This window comes from Terrapene carolina, unplaced genomic scaffold, assembly GCF_002925995.2.
Source record: "Terrapene carolina triunguis isolate 2854851 unplaced genomic scaffold, T_m_triunguis-2.0 Scaffold247, whole genome shotgun sequence".
Lineage (NCBI taxonomy): Eukaryota > Metazoa > Chordata > Testudines > Emydidae > Terrapene > Terrapene triunguis.
This window is the reverse complement of record NW_020664598.1, coordinates 1333918-1352490: the sequence shown is the minus strand read 5'-3', so window position 1 is coordinate 1352490 and position 18573 is coordinate 1333918. Positions and strand designations below refer to the sequence as shown.

Genomic DNA, 18573 nt, shown 5'->3' with positions numbered 1-18573 from the left:
GAAATGGGTAGGGTATGAGGTGGCTGGCCATTGCCCTGGTGAAGTTTCCGGAGGACAGCCCCTGCTGCACGGATGTGAAGCAGGTCTTCGAGATGGTCACAAAGGCTTGCAGGAAGGCATCCCAGTCAGAGAGCACAGGGCTGTTCTGCTCCAACACTGAGGAGGCCCAATTAAGTGCTTCACTGTTGAGTAGGCTGACTACTATTCCCACCTTAGTCCAGTCTATGGGGTACACTTGTGGGGCAGAGCAGGATGAGCAGCCTGCACTGGTTCAGGAAGCCCCAGAATTTCCAATGATCCTCACTGAACTGTTCAGGCAGTGGCATGGTGTGAACTGGTTCAGGCAATGCATGGTCTGTTTGGGCACATAGGGTACTGCTTCTCCCTGCGAGCATGCGAGCTGCTTGTGTAGGGTTTGTGCTTCGGCAGTGAGCTGCGCCACCTGAGCCTGTGACTGGCCTAGTTGCTCGTGCAGGACCTGTGCTTTGAGTGCACACTGTGTAGCATGGGTCTGTAGTGCAAGGGTCTCCGCCTGCAGATAGGGAACTGGGTCCTGGGCCCTCAGGGACCCATGGTTGGGCGGCTTCCCCTTCTATCATCTCTGGAGGAGATAGATGGATTTGGGGTGGTGGCGAAGAGGGTCTGAGCAAACTGTCATGATCAGGATGTGGGTGGTCAGACCTAGTGGTCAGAGCAGGAGTCAGGCCAGGAGGTCACAGTCCAGGATAGGCCAGAGGGGAAACCAAGAGTCAGGTGTCAGGAGGCAGGCAGGGTCACGGGTAGGTATGGACCAGAGACAGACAGGCAGTCTGTGGCTCACACAGTTCCCCTTCATAGCTTCCTGGTTTACATACTGGTTCTGGACAATCAGAGAACTGTCTAAGGCCACCACTCCGGTCCTGCTGGGGCGAGTCTTCCTGCCAAGCCTAGCCACACAGGGTCCTCCCATGGGAGCCCAGCCTAAGCTTCTTCCTGTGATGCAAGGGCATCAGTGGCCCCAAAACCCCACAGTTCCAGGTTCCAGTCCTGCAGGTTCTAACAGCCTGATTTAAAAAAAGTTTGTGTATGACTTGTGCTCAAAAAACTATTTAATGCAAAAAACATCAATGCAAAGTTAAAATCACCCCGTGGTAACTTGTGGTCTTCCAGAACATCAAGTTTGGCAAAACTCAAACTTCTGAAAACCAGAAATACAGAGTTAAGGAAACATCCACGCAACCCATACTCTGCCCCCTGGAGCTGGCAAGAGACACTGGGAATTATCTGCATGTATTCCAGTTGTTTTCAGTGGTTTAGGTATAACTAACTGTACTGAATGTTGGAAGCAGTAAGTGGGAAAGGTTGGCAGAAGCATGTTTGTGATGTGAGCAGATCTGGGGATTAATTCTGAGGAACTGTTACAGAGCTGTTGTTATGATATGAGGTGATCTGGGTCTGAGTCCCCACATGCGTGTGATCAAAGGAGAAAGATGCATATGTATCTTGAGGTTCCAGTCTGGGTCATTTCAATACAGAATTGTGTAGGTTGTGTCAGTAGCAGGACACTGAGATCTTCTTGCTATGTGCATTGTCAGTAGTGAGGTGGGACATGAGAGCAGTCTGTAGATTAATGATAGGTTTAAAGGGTATTCTGTGACTGTGAATGGGTTGTAAAAGAGTATGAAGTGGTTGTTACATTTTAGAAGTGTGGTACTCTGTAGGGGAAGTAGCCTCAATGTTTGAGCATAGGGCAAGTGCAGGTAGCACCTGTCAATTACAGCAAAGAGTGGGAATGTGTGTACTTGGGCATGGCTCAAAGAGGGCAGAGTTATGGTTGTGTGGGCATTTACCTTAACTCTGTATTTCTTGGTGTTACACCCTGACACCCCAATATTCACCACTGCCATGTAATTAGGATATGTCTTATACAAAGTATGCCTTGTGAGGTGCCATTCTAAAAGTCTTGATCTGCTGGAGAGTAATATCTCGTTGGATTGTATGTGCTATCATCGTGTGTGAAGGTATGAAGTTTGGCTATGTATGTGTTGCTGAAACATGTCCTGAGGTTGAAACCACACACAAGTAGCCTTTCAGGTAAGAAAGTAAAAAGGCCAAACAATGTTAATGGTTTATTGAGGAAATGCACACAAGCACAAGGATTACCCCAAGAACTGTGTACAATAGACATCTCTCAGAGATAGCACTACACCATGGCAACCAGGTCACAGCAAAAGAGCTTTCCAGCAAGTGGGGAGAAGATATAAAAGGGGGGAAATGACATGATTGGGGGAACCTCACTCTTCTTACAACACCACACCTGGAAACACCTGAGGAACAAAGACTGAACTGTGGGAAGTGATGGTCCCAGGCTAGAAGGATTTTTAGACTGTGTATGAAAACCTGGGAAAGCCAAGGCAACTTGTGCCTTAAGAATCTGCCAGCCTGTTTATCACGCAGGGTGAGAATTTGCTAATTTATATCTTACCTATTTAGTATATTAAGCTCAGTTTGTGATTTTTGTTTATTTACTAAGGTAATCTGCTTTGATCTGTTTGCTATCACTTAAAATTTACTTTTTGTAGTTGTTAAACTTATTTCTTGTTTATAACATAACCCAGTTTGTACAATTCATATCGGGGGGGGGGGGTGTCAAGAAGCTGTGCACATCTCTCTCCACATTGAGAGAGAGGGCGAATTTTTATGAGCTTGCGCTGTGCAGATCTTCCTATACAGTGCAAGACAGTATTATTTTGGGCTTATCTCCCAAAAGGTATGTGCACTTGAGTGCTGGGTGAGTCCTCTCATTCAGAGCTCACCTCAGTCTGTGTCTGCAACTGGGTATGGCCCTACCTGTCTGTGTGTGCTGCAAGAGGCCGGAAAGCCTAATTCAGCAAATCACAAACTATACATTTCACACATGGCCACTAATTGTGTGGTGTTCATTTTCTGGATGCCTAACTTGAGACTCCAGGCTTGGCTTTGCAGAAGTGCTGAGCAATCACAGCTGCAGCCAGTAGAAGCCCTGCTTTGAACATGAAAAATGCTATATAAAGCTAAGTACTGTGAAAAATCAGGTCCTAGACATCTCATATTGGGCACCAGGGTGGATCTGATTTAAATTAAATTGATTTAAATCACTAGGCAGGAAGACCTGATTTAATCATGGATTTCTACATAAGTGCATTCTTGTTGATTGTTATAACGTTAATACATATTCTTCACAACTCAGATGTAGGTTTCATTTTTAGAAGGTACACGCTATACATTTTTAAAGTGATTTGTTTTGAAAACTTTTCAGATTAGTTTTACAGCTATATCCGAAAATGAATGATTGTTTGGTTATTTAATTTACCAACTGTAATTGAAGCAGATATTTATGACTATCTCCAATTCAACAGGCTAATCATTAATATTTGGAGGATTTTCTTGCCATGCTGTATTAGGAGGAGAACATCACCAGACAGACATTTAAATTGTTTTATTTAACTAAAACAACATTATGTATTTTGGATTTTTTTCTTCAACAGCAAACAATATTTTAACAAAACAAGCATATGAATTTTTGAATTTACTTAAACATTCAAGTTTTTTAAAAATCAGGTTTGTTTTAGTTAAAATTGTCTAACTAAAATAGTTAAATGGAATATATATATATTTTTTTAAATAAAAATTAAATTGACTGTCAGCCAGGTCAACATGAGAAACTTCAAATATTGGCTTCTGCAGCTAACTCAGTCGTCTTCATCTTCATTTTCCTGTTTGTTCATAATCTGGAAAAGAAAAGCAAGCTTTCCTGCTTTTTCAGATTCCAAATGATTTCGCAATTTGGAATGAATTAGTCCAAAGGAAGAAAATATTCTTTCTACACCAGCAGAAGAAGCTACTGCTGTTAAAAGTAAGATTATCACTTCAACAATCTGGAATCCAAGTGCTTAAGTGACTTCCACCCCTTCACTGGTGTGACTTTCTTTAAAACATTATCAGCAAACATATATTCCTTGAATGGTTCACCCTTAACGCTGAAGTTTATTATAGTTGCATTATGGAGGGATGATTGCTTAGTGTCCATGTCATAGCCAACTCCTCGTCTTCAGCAGTTAAGGTTTGACCCAGATACCGAGTATTGAGAATATCTGCAAGAAAATGAGCTGGAGATAGTGCTTGTCCCATTTGTGTTTTTTAATGCTTGTAATTTAACTGTTATTGCATATTTATCTTTTTAAGATCTCACTCAGTTCCTTCCAAATTTCAACAGCGTCAGCAATAAAACAGCTATTTCCCCACAAAATAAGCTTGGGACTCTCTTCACTCTCTTCTAAATAATTTCTTATCTTGGATACATTTGCAGCATTGTCTTTGACCAAGCTGCATTCTAGATATTTGAATTTTTTTCCCCCAGAGTTTGTTATAGCTTTTACTGCTACTTCTTGTAAGTATTCTGCTGTGTGTGCATTTCCTGATATATCAATTGTTTCTGTAAGGAAGACATTCCCTTCTTCTGTTGTCACACAAGCACATATAACAGGATCATTGTGGGACATTGCTCCACCCATCAAGACTCAGGTTAACAATTTTACCCTCTAGACCTTTTGCACACCGCTCAATTTCTCTTTCATACACTTTATCCAGCAATTTGCCTGCAACATCTGCTCTGTTGGGTGGACTGTATGCTGGTCTTAATCACTGAACTGTGTTAATGAAGTGTGGGTTTCTCAATCATACAGAAAGGAGAGTTTGTTTCATAAACAAACCGGGCATTTTTTTCATCAATTACCTCTTTTTGTAATCTGCTGGTTCGTATCACAAACTTATCTATGGTTGTTCCTGGATGATGGAGTTTTTGTTTTTTTTCTTTTTGCTACAGGTGACATACTGTGGCTATGATATACATGATGTGACTGAAACACTATCATTGGCAGATAACTCTGAAACTATAGAAAATGATGGTGATCTTGAAGGTGGATAGTCTTCAGAATCCTGTACGTTGAGGATGGATTCTCCTAAACAAAATAAATAAGTGCAGTTATTTAATTATCATACTGCTCATTTAGCATTACTCATTGCATTCACTGACACTCAGTACTACTTTAAAGGTGAAATTGTAAAAGGAAGATCTGCCTATTTCAGCTATTTATTTTTTTATCACAACTGCATCTAAAATGATAGTACCATAGAGTAACAACTATATTTTTTGCTCAAACATGAGAATTCAAGAATAGTCCAGAAGGAAGACAGGCAGTCCTTAAGAAAGAAGTATGAAATAAAGTTTACCAACCTGAAGATCCTGCATGTTCAGACCTGTTCCTTTCACCATCTTCAATGCAGCTTCCTCCTGAGAAGGAACACTTCTTATGATGATGTTTCATTCAGGCAACCAGGCCTTGCGTTTCTTTGTTGCACTGTTTGCATTTTGCACGCATGCCTGTCTTACCCACAGGTAAAGGAACTTCATTAAAATATTCCTAAACTCGGTCTCTCTTATGGCCTGCTGCCATGATAGGTTTTCCCTTCTAGTGAGAGAATGGTATGGTAGATCTCAAATCAATTAAGGCTACACTCAGAAAGACCTCAAGACATCTGGAATATGCTGCTCAAACAGTTTCACTTTTGTTTCTGCTCCGTCCCTCCCTTCTCACATTTATCTCCAGACTTCTTCTCCTTGTCCAGATCTATTCCGCCCCCAACAATCTTCTAGTCAGTGAACTTTTTGAAACTTTGCACTTTTAGAGAGAGGTAAGGGATTGACTCTGTGTACAGAAATTTGCAGAGGGACAATAGGGTTGAGGTCTTATTTCTCACCTCTATATATTTATTTATTTAAAAACATTTTTGCTGTTAACAAGCATGTTATCTCTGGACACACAAATCCACAGTTTGAGAACTGCAAAACTAAGCTTTTTCTGATGGTATCTTCTAGACTGAGCACTGAGTCCCATTGGGTAGATAGAAAGATTAACCTAAATAATCTATACAGAAGCCCCTGGAACCCCATAAGATTGGATCCCTAATCCATGAACTATTGGAACTCATTTACAAAACTTTTCTTAAACGTTACATGAATATATTGTCTCATACTATAGAGTTAGAATTTATAATCCCTATTCCATGATGAGATATCTTTGAGCTATAATGTAGCTTAATTAAAACTATCTTTGGATAGGTTTTTTCCTCAAAGCATTTTATCAAAAAAATCTGATTTAAATAAAAAAAGTTGTTGTTTTTTTAATTGATTTTTATCCACCCTGCTGGGCATCGAAAATTAGTCAACACTTTTGACTTCTCTCTCTATGCCTCAGTTCCCCATCTCTAAAATGGTTATACCACCACCTCACCAGTGTGTTCTGAAAATAAATCTGTTAATGTCTGTGAAGAACTCATACTATAGTGATGAGTACCACAGAAAAACAAACTAAGTAGTTGATAATTCTGTACTGAAAGCAGGATTTAAACAGCATGCAGTACAGATCTAAAACCATACATTGTTCAGTGAGGAGAAAAAAAAATATGAATAGCTACTTATTCAAGCCATCTTGTGTACCAAATGAAGCAGGGGGCCTGTGGTTTATATAATTAAAGATCATAATGCATATGCACAATGTAGCTGAGGGTTGCATACACCATCCTTATGCCTTAATAGTCTTTTAACACAGGTTTTGTGTATAATTTTATATTTATGTTGCTATAAGAGTAGTGCTCTTCCATGGTCAATTGTTGAGTCTACATATAAAATTTATTTGTAAACAACTAGTCAAGGATGCTAAGAGCCAAGGAAGTATGTTCTCGCTTCCCCCCTCTCCAGCATTAGTATAAATATCAACAAAATAATGAGAGACAGAGTTATACACTATTTTAGCTAGAAGTATTTCATGTACAAAGAGCCTATGTCTGCCAAGGAAGCAACAGGATATGCTGTGAGAAATTAATCCATATCCCTCATGACTAGTGAAAGCCAGGAGCAATGTCTCAGGTCATTATTAATGGAGACCTTTAATGAATAGGCCTTCCTTAAGAGGAAAACACACTTGATGATGATCTTAACAATTGATACCTGGTTTTGAACTTTAGGCTTTAAGGATATGTCTTCCCTGCAAAATTAACTTATATGACCGGTATTTGTGCGCAACCACTAGAGTTGGCCTGGCCCATATAAGAGCTGCCACATTGCAAACCCTAATTCCAGGTCTGTGTCCATGCTGCTGGTGCCCTCTCCCAGGTGTAGCATTGCAACATCTGCACGTGCATCTCATGGGTCTTATGCAGCACTGAAGCTAAGCCCCTCTGAGTTCTGTGTCGGTGTTAAAGTGAGACAACTGGTCAGTCTTTCTGGCATACCTACACAGAATGGCCTTAACTTACAAACTTAGTAAGTAAAGTACTTGCAGTCTGGTGCACACTAGCATTTGGTCTATGGCCTTCATTCAAACAAGCAGCAAGGCATGGATTCAACTGAGAATGAGGATCTGTTCCAATTGATGGCATTAATACAACTCTCATTTCAGGAACAGGAAGCAGATGCAGGACAGGAGATGCAGTGGTGGATGATTAATCATCAGCTTTTTGCCAGAAGGCAAGGGCAGGTTGTTGCTGGGAGAATGCAACAGAAGACTATATGCAAATATAGTAGAGCAAAGACAGCTGATGCAGGCTTCAGTCATGTAACTTGATCTTGTAACTCATGTTAAGACAAACTACCTTGTCTTCACTACAATTTTATCTTAACTCAAATTAACACTTTTTCCCCGCGCAGCAGAGACAAGGCCTTATTCATCTATTCTGTTGTTGAACTATTGCAATGCACTCTATTGAAGGGGAAGGCTAACGTTGAAGGCACTTCAAAATGGAGGTGCGTTGGGGTAAGCACATTGAACTTGTATTACATGAACTGCAAGGGGCTTTTGTCAGTTGCTTCTGCGTTAATTTAAGATATTTGTTCTAATCTATAAAAACCCTCTCATTTCTTCCCAAGTACTAAAATCTCTATGCACCCTACACTCACTGAAATTATATGAGAGGCAGTTGTTAAACACCCGCTGTGAATGCTTGAGAACTAGTGGGTAGGCTGTTTTTGGTGGAAGGTTCTAGGCTATGGCATAAGGTTCTTGAAAAGCACAAGGGGAAGCGGAATTTTATAGCTTTCACATTCCCATGCAATGTCAAGGAGGAATAAGGTCCGCATTCTAGTGGATGCTGTATAACAGAAAAGAGAATCTTTGCCATGGGAAGCTTCAAACCTAAAAGGGTTATGGTATTACCTAGCAAATGGCTTATTATGAATAATTTTGTTGAATAGTCTACTAAGGAACATTTTTAACCCATGAAGCTGACATGGATTAAATCCATTTACTGTTAAGTTATCACTCAGTTTATTTAATGTATGCTAACAGAGCTCTACAAAAATGAAATGCTAATTCATTGTTCCAGAGCAGGTAGGGTAAAAAAACAACAAAAAACTAAGAGCTTTCAAAGCCTAGACCCACCCTTAGATGATCAGCTTTTAAAGTCAAAAGAGAAAACACTTTCTTAAAATGACTAGATAATACTTTAATCCTGTATAAATGAGGTTACTCCCAAATAGGGTGACCTGATGTCCTGATTTTATAGGGACAGTCCTGATTTTTGGGTCTTTTTCTTATATAGGCTCCTATTACCCCCCCCCACCCCACTTGCTGTCTGGCCACCCTACTCCCACATAAGTTGTTTTCATGCCAACAACCCCTAGTGCCTATTGCATATGTCCTCATTTTCCAGTGACAGTACCCAAGCAAACAAACCGAACAGCCTGAGACACACATGGATACAAACAGGTATACACCAAAGTTTATGATTTTTCTATTTACAAATATTTCAGCTAAGGAAGTTAAGAAAACTACCAATTATGGCTACAATGAGACATTCAGATATATATTAACATTGTAGGCATAAGTAAAAACCTACAATTTAATTTCCTAGTGCTAAGTATGTCTTGCTTCCTCTGGGCCTTCATTCTGCACACTGCTAGAACTCAAGCAGAACCCTTGTGGTACAGTAGTGTGTAACAGCAGTTCTGCTTTGAGAGACTTCAGGCAAACAGGGCAGTTCCATAAAAGTCAGAGCACACAAATTTTCAAAGTGGTAACTATACTCCAGCAGGAGACAGGTATTCCTGTAAAAAGGGGAATACAGAATTCATGCCACCCCACCCTCCCCCTCTTTGCTTTCATTAAGCCAACGCTTTCTATCAGGGGAAGGACAGTAGTCTCCCTGGAGCTCATCAAGGCTGCTTAGCAAAATAAGAATACAAGAATAGCCTTAAACTTCATTGTGCTGGCCCAACATTGGAACTCAAAACTTTGTTTACGCTGAGTCTCAAAACAAACACTTTTGTTACTATAGACAGAGATAACTTGGCATCTAAATTATACAAACCAAGCAGTTAACTCCCAAAGTCTCAAATGTCTATCAGGGAATACATTAATACATATACAGCAAGCTCTTAGCCTTAGAGGGTCTTATCAGTGTTCGTTAACAAGACACATTTAATGAGTTTGGACTACACTATTCTGTACATGAACTAAATGGGAGAAGCTCCACTGCTTAAGGCAGCGGTTCTCAACTTATTTACCATTGTGGGACACACACACATGCAGCTCTATGTGCACGCACTATATATATATATATATATATATACACACATACATACATACATACACACACACACACCCTGTATGGCCCTGAGGATGTCACATGGGCCACAGCTGTGTGCTGATTGAGCCACAAGTGGCCTGCAGGTTGAGAACCAGTGGCTTAAGGTGCAGTGAACTCAGCAAACCCTTTAATATTGAAAGAGAACTCTCTCATATTTGTCAGAGATGATGAAGTTGAACAAGATGGCTTTAAAAATCTATTCCAGATATAGTTTCTGTGGCAGATTATTTGGAACTGTATCATTTAATAATCAGTGTCTCAACTGTAAGACAAGACTGAGGAAGGAGCTTATAGTCCAGGGATCGGCAACCTTTCAGAAGTGGTGTGCCGAGTCTTCATTTATTCACTCTAATTTAAGGTTTCGCGTGCCAGTAATACATTTTAACGTTTTTAAGACGGTCTCTATAAGTCTTTAATATATAACTAAACTATTGTTGTATGTAAAGTAAATAAGGTTTTTAAAATGTTTAAGAAGCTTCATTTACAATTAAATTAAAATGCAGAGCCCCCCGGACTGGTGGCCAGGACCCGGGCAGGGTGAGTGCCATTGAAAATCAGCTTGTGTGCCACCTTCAGCACGCGTGCCATAGGTTGCCTACCCCTGGTATAGTTTAAATAGACAAACTACACAAAAGTCAGATGTACTTGGGGAGCCAGGAGGAGACTCAAGCTATATTTATATTTGGAGTACTTTGCCAGTATAAATCTGTTCTTACCAGTATTCCTATACCAGTAAAGTACTCCTAGTGTAGATGCACATCTATGCTGCCAAAACTGTACTTTCTACCAGTATATTAAGAAGTGCAGTTTTGCTAGTGTAACTGTCTACATTAGGGGCTTCTGCCAGTACAGCTGTGTCAGTCAAAGATTACATTACTTCAGACCCCTGTCTGACATAGCTGTGCTAGCAGAAGCCTATAGTGTAGAAACTGCCTTAGACCTTGTCCAAAACCCACATGCAGTTATATTATAAAGTGCTGATACCAATATAGCTTATTCTAGTTTGGGGAAGCAAGATAAGCTATACCGCTATAAAGTGTCTTATATAGATAACTGCATGTAAACTAGGCCTTTTACTGTCATAACTAGGTCAGGGGGGAATAAATTAGACTCCTTACTGACAGTTATTGCAAGTAACACTTCAAGTGTAGACAAGGTGTCAAAGTGCTCTTTAAATAGCAAACATGCATGACAACTTTTTCTAAACAGTGGTTAAATATTTGTTGAAGTAATGAATTTTAAGGAGAGATGTAAATGGAAAGGGTTAACACCTAGTATATTCCAAATACACATCAAAAAATACATAGAAATACCATTACCAAAATAAGTCCCTGTCTACACTATTAATGTGAGAACTACTGCTATAAATTAAAAAAAAAAAGTAATGATGAATGCATTAGTCATCTAAGGACCCATTAATTAGACCAGAAAGTTTTGCCAGAATGTAAGAGCAGTATAGGTTACTAACACAGCTACTGCACATGTTTGAGTCTGTTTTTGATCTTGAGGACTGGCAGGCAACTCCCATACCTTGAGCAACCTCACAAGAAAACCTAAGGGGAACATCAGTTTGCTTGAAACTCAGGAAGGCAACAGAGGAGGGTTAATTGATAAGATGTTGCAACAAGATGCTGTTGCTTACTTATAAACACTAGTTCTCTTCCACCCATGGCAGGCTCTACCAATAGTCCAAGGAACTTACACAAATTTGGTATTACCTCCAACAAGTTTATACCAATTTTCTTCTAAACCTCATTTAGCTGCAGTGCACTTGTTCGATATATTTTCTGATCATTCAAATATATAGTGGCTTTCATCTTTACAAATATGACAAGGCTAATTCTGAACACATAACTTGGAGGTAAATATTCTGATCCTCATTTACAGAATCTAAGATACATCTCAGCTTAAGGCTCAAATCAAGACATGTAGGGTACACTGCAATATAAGCCCAAGCTCATGCTCAAATCTGTAGAGGCTAACTTTCACAGGTGCTGAGAACCAGCAGCTCCCACAGCTCTGGTGGGAGCTTCAGGTGCTCAGCCTGGAAGTCATCCCCTAAGTGTCTCAAGTTGATCACTCAAAAAGAGAGGCAAGCAAAATTAGTGGGCATTTTGAAAATTTGTCCCAGAGTGATTTGCCCAAAGGAATGAGTGACATAATTGAGACTATGAGGAGTCTGGTGGCACCTTAAAGACTAGCATTTATTTGGGCATGAGCTTTTGTGGGTAAAAAATCCACTTCAGAAGAAGTTCTTCAAAAGAAGTTTTTTACCCAGGAAAGCTTATGCCTAAATAAGTCTGTTAGTCTTTAAAGTGCCACCAGATTCCTAATTGTTTTTGTGGATACAGACTAACACGGCTACCCCTCTGAGAATTGAGACTGGAGTTCCTGGCTTCCTGACCTGTGCTCAGACCACAAAGATGTTGGTGTCCATATTACAGGTGCTCTCTTTATGACCAGCCAGCTCTCACCGAATTCAGAGTAGGTAAAGCTCAATCTGACATCACAGCGTGCAGCTGTGGCGGCGTTACTGTCCTCACACACAGGTGAAGAAGGTGACAAGTCAGGGAGGAGGGCAGCAGAGAGGAGACGCCTAGTGTTTACCCCCCTCCATGTTTTGCTGTTCCAATAGGGCAGGAAGGGGAAGAAAACACAAGCCACATCCCAAGCACAGGCGGTGGGTGCATCAGCTGGGCAAAAACGCAGCCCTGACTCCTCCTTATATGAGATACCGGAGCAGTGGCGGCCCGCAGGGCAGTGAGGGCGTCTGACACCTGGCCCCCCTGAAGGGTTTCCGCCAGGGAAAGCCCCCGCCCCCCCCACAGCCAGGCGAGCAGGAGCCAGAGACGTGGGGCCCAATCCTGGGCGCTCAGGACAGCAGGATCGGGCCCACCGAGCAACTTCTTCTGGTCCTGGGACGCCGGAGCCGCTCTCCGCAACCAGCCCTGTCCTGCCGGGCTGCCAGAACCCCTCCCCCCGCCACGTCCTCCCCCTCCCCCGGCGAGTCACCCGTTCAGCTCGGGGCAGCGGCGCGCGATAGGGGCAGCTTGGCGGGCCCCTGCCCAGGACCCGGGACTCAGACCCTGCTTCCCTGCCCACTCCCCACCCGACCCCGGGCGCCTCGTCCCGCCCCGCACTCACCACAGCCCCGGCCACGGCATGGACCAAGCTCTCGTAGGAGGACACCGCCGCCATGGCTGCTGCTCCTGCGGGGTCAGCCGCAAAGTTCGCCGGCGACCGAGCGGGGCGAGAGGCAGCAGGCGAGAAGGGGAACCCCGCTCCCGCCGCCCCGTCCTCGCGCTCCATGGCTTCCCCCGCGCACGTGATCTCTGACCCGCCCTCTCCAGGGGCCGGGCCAGCTGCCACCAAACCCCGCCCACTCCAATCGCCGCGCCCTGCCAGTCACCTCCTCGCGCGCCGCTCGCTTTGCTCTCTGGCCCGGGCTCACGCGCTACTGAGCGCGAGGAGCCGCTGAAGCGCCGGCTAAGGCTTCCCCTTCCCGCCTCGTGCTCGTGGGCTCTCCCGTGGTCACGCGGGCTTTCAAACAGGGTTGCAGCCGTTGGGCTCAACGGCCAGAGGGTGCGCAGGGAAAGCCTGGGGGGTTCCCCACGGACCTGCTCCCACCGAGGGTAAAGGGAGGGACATCGCCCCCACCTCTCACTGCGATACCCCCAGCAGCCATTTCTGGGGACCGGCTCTCCCACAACTGCTGAGAGTCGCTTGAGCTCAGCTCCTGACTGCCCACAGGGCAAGGCTCCCGCGCCTTAGCTCCGTCTCTGAAAGGGCTGCCCTCAGCAGCCACAGACACAAACCAGGGAGCTGCCTAAACTAGTCAGTGGGAGATGCTAAGGAGAGGGATATGTGCTAAATCCCACCACTCTCTCAGAGATAGGCACCTGAGTCCAGGCTGCAGAGAGGAAACATAGCTCAGCTTAGCATTCCACCAATTGGAACCCACTTCTTGGAGTCAGGAGGCTTAGATGCCTATGCTGTTTTTTGTGGGAATGCATTAGGAACTTGCCTCATGCCACACAAAACAGCCAGAAGAGGAGGTGGTGCTTTTGACCAACTTAACACTTTTAGCCTAGTGGTTAGAGTACTTGCCTGGGATGTGGGAGACAGAGGATGAATTCCCCCTTCTCTATCAGACCAGTCAAAAGGATATGAACAGGCAGGGCCGGCTCCAGCGTTTTTGCCGCCCCAAGCAGCAAAAAAACCAAAACCAAAAACAAAAAAAGAGACGTGATTGGTGGCAGCTCTACCACCGCCGCTTCATTCTTTGGTGGCAGGCCTTTCCCTCCGAGAGGGACTGAGGGACATGCCACCCCTTTCGGTTGCCCACCCCAAACACCTGCTTGCTGCGCTGGTGCCTGGAGCCAGCCCTGTGAACAGGGCTCACCTACCTACCACTGAGGCTTTGTCTACACTACAAAGTTTTGTCAGCAAAAGCTGCGTTTTGCTGACAAAACAGGGAAGGGGTACACACGACAAAGCTACTTTTGGCGGCAAAACTCTGCTGTTTTGCTGACAAAATAAAACCACTTAAAGAAGAGGCGTAAAGCTTTTTGTGGCAAAGTTAAAGTGACAAAGCATCAGTATAGACTGCTGTTTGTTTTGTCAACATAACTGGCTTCCACCAGTAGCCCACAATGCCTGTAGTGACCACTATGCTCACTGTTTTGATCTCCGCTGCCCTGTAGGTTTTCACCCCTCCCCTTTCAAAGCTCTGAGAAGTATCAGACAGCTGAGCATGCTGTTCTGCTCCAGGAACAAAGAGCAAATCATTAACATGGAATGCTCCACTTCTGACCTGTTCTAGGAACACTGGTGGCTTGCTGGGGGACAGGGGATGGAGGACACGACTGCTGTGCTGCTTTGACATTCCTCAGCACAGAGAGCTCACAGAGCTGCTCAGGATGCTGCTCCCGGAACTCGGAAGGAATCACAGTACCGCAGGCAGAGTGGGCTGATTCGGGAGAGATTGCTGTGCCGAGCAGAGCTGGGGGCTGACATGGGGGGGGGATGTCCCCCCTCCCTCTGCTTCAGGATAGGTCGGTCAGCCTGCTGTCTCCCACGCTCCAGATACACCACTTGCCTCTCCTTCCTCAGTTGAAAAAGCACCTGACAATCTACTAGGATGCCCCTGGAATGATGGGATTGAGAAACCTGCATCATGTGACGCTGTACCTGCCCCATGAGGCATTGCAAACCCTTCCCAAAGCACCCTGCAGCCAGCTGCACAGTGGGATAGTTACCCACAGTGCACTGCTCTGTGTTGATGCAAGAGTTGCTAGTGTAGATGCACTCTGCTGACGTGAGCTAGTGTGGACATGCAACAGCGGTTTTAATTAAAGTGCTTTTATTAAAGTGGCATAACTTTTGCTGACAAAACTTTGTAGTGTAGACAAGGCCTGATTTAAGGGATATTCTGTTGTAGGACTCCCTCAATCTCTCCTGTTGAAGCTAATCCACGGTTAGGGTTGCCAGGTATCCGGTTTTCAACCGGAACACCCAGTTGAAAAGGGACCCTGGCAGCTCCGTTCAGCACCGCTGACTGGGCCGTTAAAAGTACAGGTGGCGGCACAGCAGGGCTAAGGCAGGTTGGCTAAGACTGGGAATCGCAGACAATGGGAGCTGTGGGGGTGGTGCCTGTGGGTGGGGGCAGTGTGCGGAGCCCCCTGGTCGCTCCTCCGCCTGGGAGCTGGAGAGACATGTTGCCACTTCCTGGGAGCTGCCTGAGGTCAGCACTGCCCAAAGCCCGCACCCCTCACCTCCTCCTGCACCCCAACCTCCTACCCCAGCCCTGAGCCCCCTCCCGCACTCCAACCTCCTACCTAGGGTGACCATATTTCCCAAAAAGAAAACAGGTCACTGTGTGGGGCTAGCCTTCGCCCCCCTCATCTTTCCCTCATGCGGGACTGGTCTGAGCCATTTGTCTGAGCCTGCCCTCCCTCCCCCCACCCTGCGAGGCTGGGGTTGCTGCTCGCCCAAGCCCTGCATACCCCCCACATGCAAGACTGGGGCTGCCATCACTGTTCACTCAAGCTCTGCCTGCCCCCCACCCGAGCCCTGCCTTTGCTCCCTGCATGGGGCTGGCATCGCCGCTCACCCCTCGCATCTGACTTTTTTGACAAAAGTGGGCATTTGTCCCGTTTGTTCTTGCTAACTGATCAAGGACAAATGCCCACTTTTGCCAAAAAAGTCAGGACAGCCAGAACACTGCTTAAAAAAAGGGACTGTCCTCGCCAAAACAGGAAATATGGTCACCCTACCCCTGCCCCATTTCTGGCCCCACCCTGGAGCCTGCACCCCCAGCCCAGAACCTAGGGTGACCAGACAGCAAGTGTGAAAAATCGGGACGGGGGTGGAGGGTAATAGGAACCTATATAAGAAAAAGACCCAAAAATCAGGACTGTCCCTATAAAATCAGGACATCTGGTCACCCTACCAGAGCCCCTCCCACACCCCAACCCTCTGCCCCAGGTTGGAACCTCCTCCTGCACGTAAACTCCCTCCCAGAGCCCATACCCTGCACCTCCTCCCCCAAGCCCCTCAACCCCATCCCCCAGCCAGGAGCCTCCTCCTGCACCCCAAACCCCTCATCCCTGGCCTCACCCGCAGAGCCTACACCCCCAGCTGGAACCCTTACTCCCTCCTGCACTCCAACCCCTGCCCCAGCCCAGTGAAAATGAGGGGGTGAGTGAGGGTGGATGGGGGACAGCAAGGGACAAAGGGAGGGGGGATGGAGTGAGTGGGGGCAGGGCCTTGGAGAAGGGGCAGGGGGTGGGGCAAGGGTGTTCAATTTTCTGTAATTAGAAAGTTGACAACCCTACATGAGAAGTTTCCTCTGCTGACACACCTGGCAGACTGTTTGAAGCTCCTATACCATGAGAAGTTTTCTTGCATCATTACCCAGGAGTGGAGTAAAATTCAGGCCAGTATAAACAGGATGCTGAACTAGAATGCAGCAGTATAGAACCTCCCCAGATGTGTCTTTGCAACCCCAATCCCTTCCACCCATGGCAGCTGGACCTATATTTCCAGGAGACTTTATAGATAAGCTCAGGACTTAATATCAACACAGGCCATGCAGTGGATTTGTTTCCTAAACCAGTCTTTAAGTGTTGACTGCTTCTAAAAATGCTATCTTGCTTGAGAAAAAGCAGTTATATGTGACTCCACAACTATGCTTGTCCCACTCCTGCAGCTCTTGGTTTGGAGTACTGTAATAATCCCTATTTTGCACATATGCAGCAGTATACACCTCTATAAGTCACCACTTGCATGTTTAAAACATTTTCTTCCCTGCTTGGGATCTGTCTTGGACAGCATGTGCATGAGGGGAAGAGAGCAGAACGGGACAATTCTTTTGCCCTCAAAGTGAAGCAACAATATGCATTGCATAAAAAGTCCAGTCTCCAGCATGCAACATCTCCCACTCCAGCAAGAGAGTGGTCCCACACAGGTAAGGACAGCCCCCTTTTCTCATATTCTCCCACCCATAACACTGATGAGTCACTTTACTCAGCTGAGTTGATGCTGATTCCTCTGCTATATCCTCTCCCATGTGTTCTTCTACCTCCTCCCTGAAGAGGATCTGGGAGGGCTGGGTGAGGTGAGACAGGCTATACCTAGAAGTGGTGAGCATCTGCTCTACCCTCAGCTGAGATTGGGCCAGTTCCTCTGACTCAGCCCTTGATCACCCATGTACATTGCCCAGGACCCTTGAGATATCAAGGGGTATTCAGGAGCTCCATGCTTGAGGTACTGTTAATCTCCTGGTCCAACTCCTCATAGAACAGTGATGTTCTAGGGGAGTTACCAGAACAAGAGTTGTGGTCCTTTGCCCAGCAGTACAGGCTCTTCAGAGATTTTATGTTTCCCTGGCAGAAGTCTAATGTTGTGGATCCCTTTGTCAGCTTGCTTCCTGGAGATATCACTGATACTTATTTCTGGCCCCAGACCCAAAATCTTAGGTCTTGCTGGCCTCACACCACAGTCTCAAGAAAACTTTGTTATCAGCCTCAGACCAACTAGTCACCCACTGGGAGTATGCTCTCCTAGAATACCAGGGTAGATTATTTTAATCAAGGCCATTTAAAACACTGATTTTAATCATTATTTAAATCAGCAAACAGGAACCTTGATTTAAATATTTTATTTTAAGTACAAATGCAAACCAAGATTATTTCCCTTAAGAAAAGTTGATTCTCATTGGGTGGTATCCATTAAAATATGTTTTTTGCCATTAAGTATAGCCTTCACACTAACTTTGGTGTTTCTTTTGACTGACCTACACATACATTGCATATATCTATACATATTTAAGCAGTTATATAATTTAATATGCATTTATCCAGATTTTTAATTTATATTTAGTATATTAGAAAATTGTGAATGAGGCATTTCTTATTTACTAGATTTTTTCACTCATGATTTGCATTAAGCTGTATCTGGATGGAAATTGAAATTAAATTAAAATTCACAAAGACAGCATTTTAAAATTGTTTATTATTTAAAACGTATTAAATAAAAGGAAGCAACTGTGATTAGCTAGTTCAATTAATTGTTTCTGGTCACCCTATCCTTCAAGATTTTAGAACTAGTAGATCTCATCCTCTATTTTTATTCACAAATTGAGAGAAGAAAACAAGCTTTCCTGGTTTTTCAACTCCCAACTAGTTTCTTAACTGGAATGAGCTAGTCACTGACCTAAACTAGTTGAATAAACTGAAATGAAGAAAATATTCGGTGTCTGCAGAGGAGGCTACTGCTGTCAAATGTTGTTTTAGCACTTCAGCAAGTTCTGGTTCCAGGTGCTTAGCACAGTGACTTCCACTAATTCAATAGTTTGACTTTCAAAGAAAGATCAGAAGCTACGTGTACTCTTAATATTAGCTTAAATGT

At 44.4% G+C, this 18573-nt stretch overlaps 1 protein-coding gene across 2 annotated transcripts in view; it reads right to left on the bottom strand.

The window, feature by feature from the left end:
• SLC25A17 (solute carrier family 25 member 17) overlaps nt 1–12979 on the bottom strand; it is a 51660-nt gene extending 38681 nt beyond the window's left edge. For both annotated transcript variants that reach the window (XM_024200405.2, XM_024200406.2), the window contains exon 1: nt 12808–12979. In XM_024200405.2, the coding sequence (XP_024056173.2) occupies nt 12808–12972 (165 nt within the window). In that variant the 5' untranslated portion in view covers nt 12973–12979. The remainder of the gene's footprint in view (nt 1–12807) is intronic.
• Between the last annotated feature and the right edge of the window lie 5594 nt (nt 12980–18573).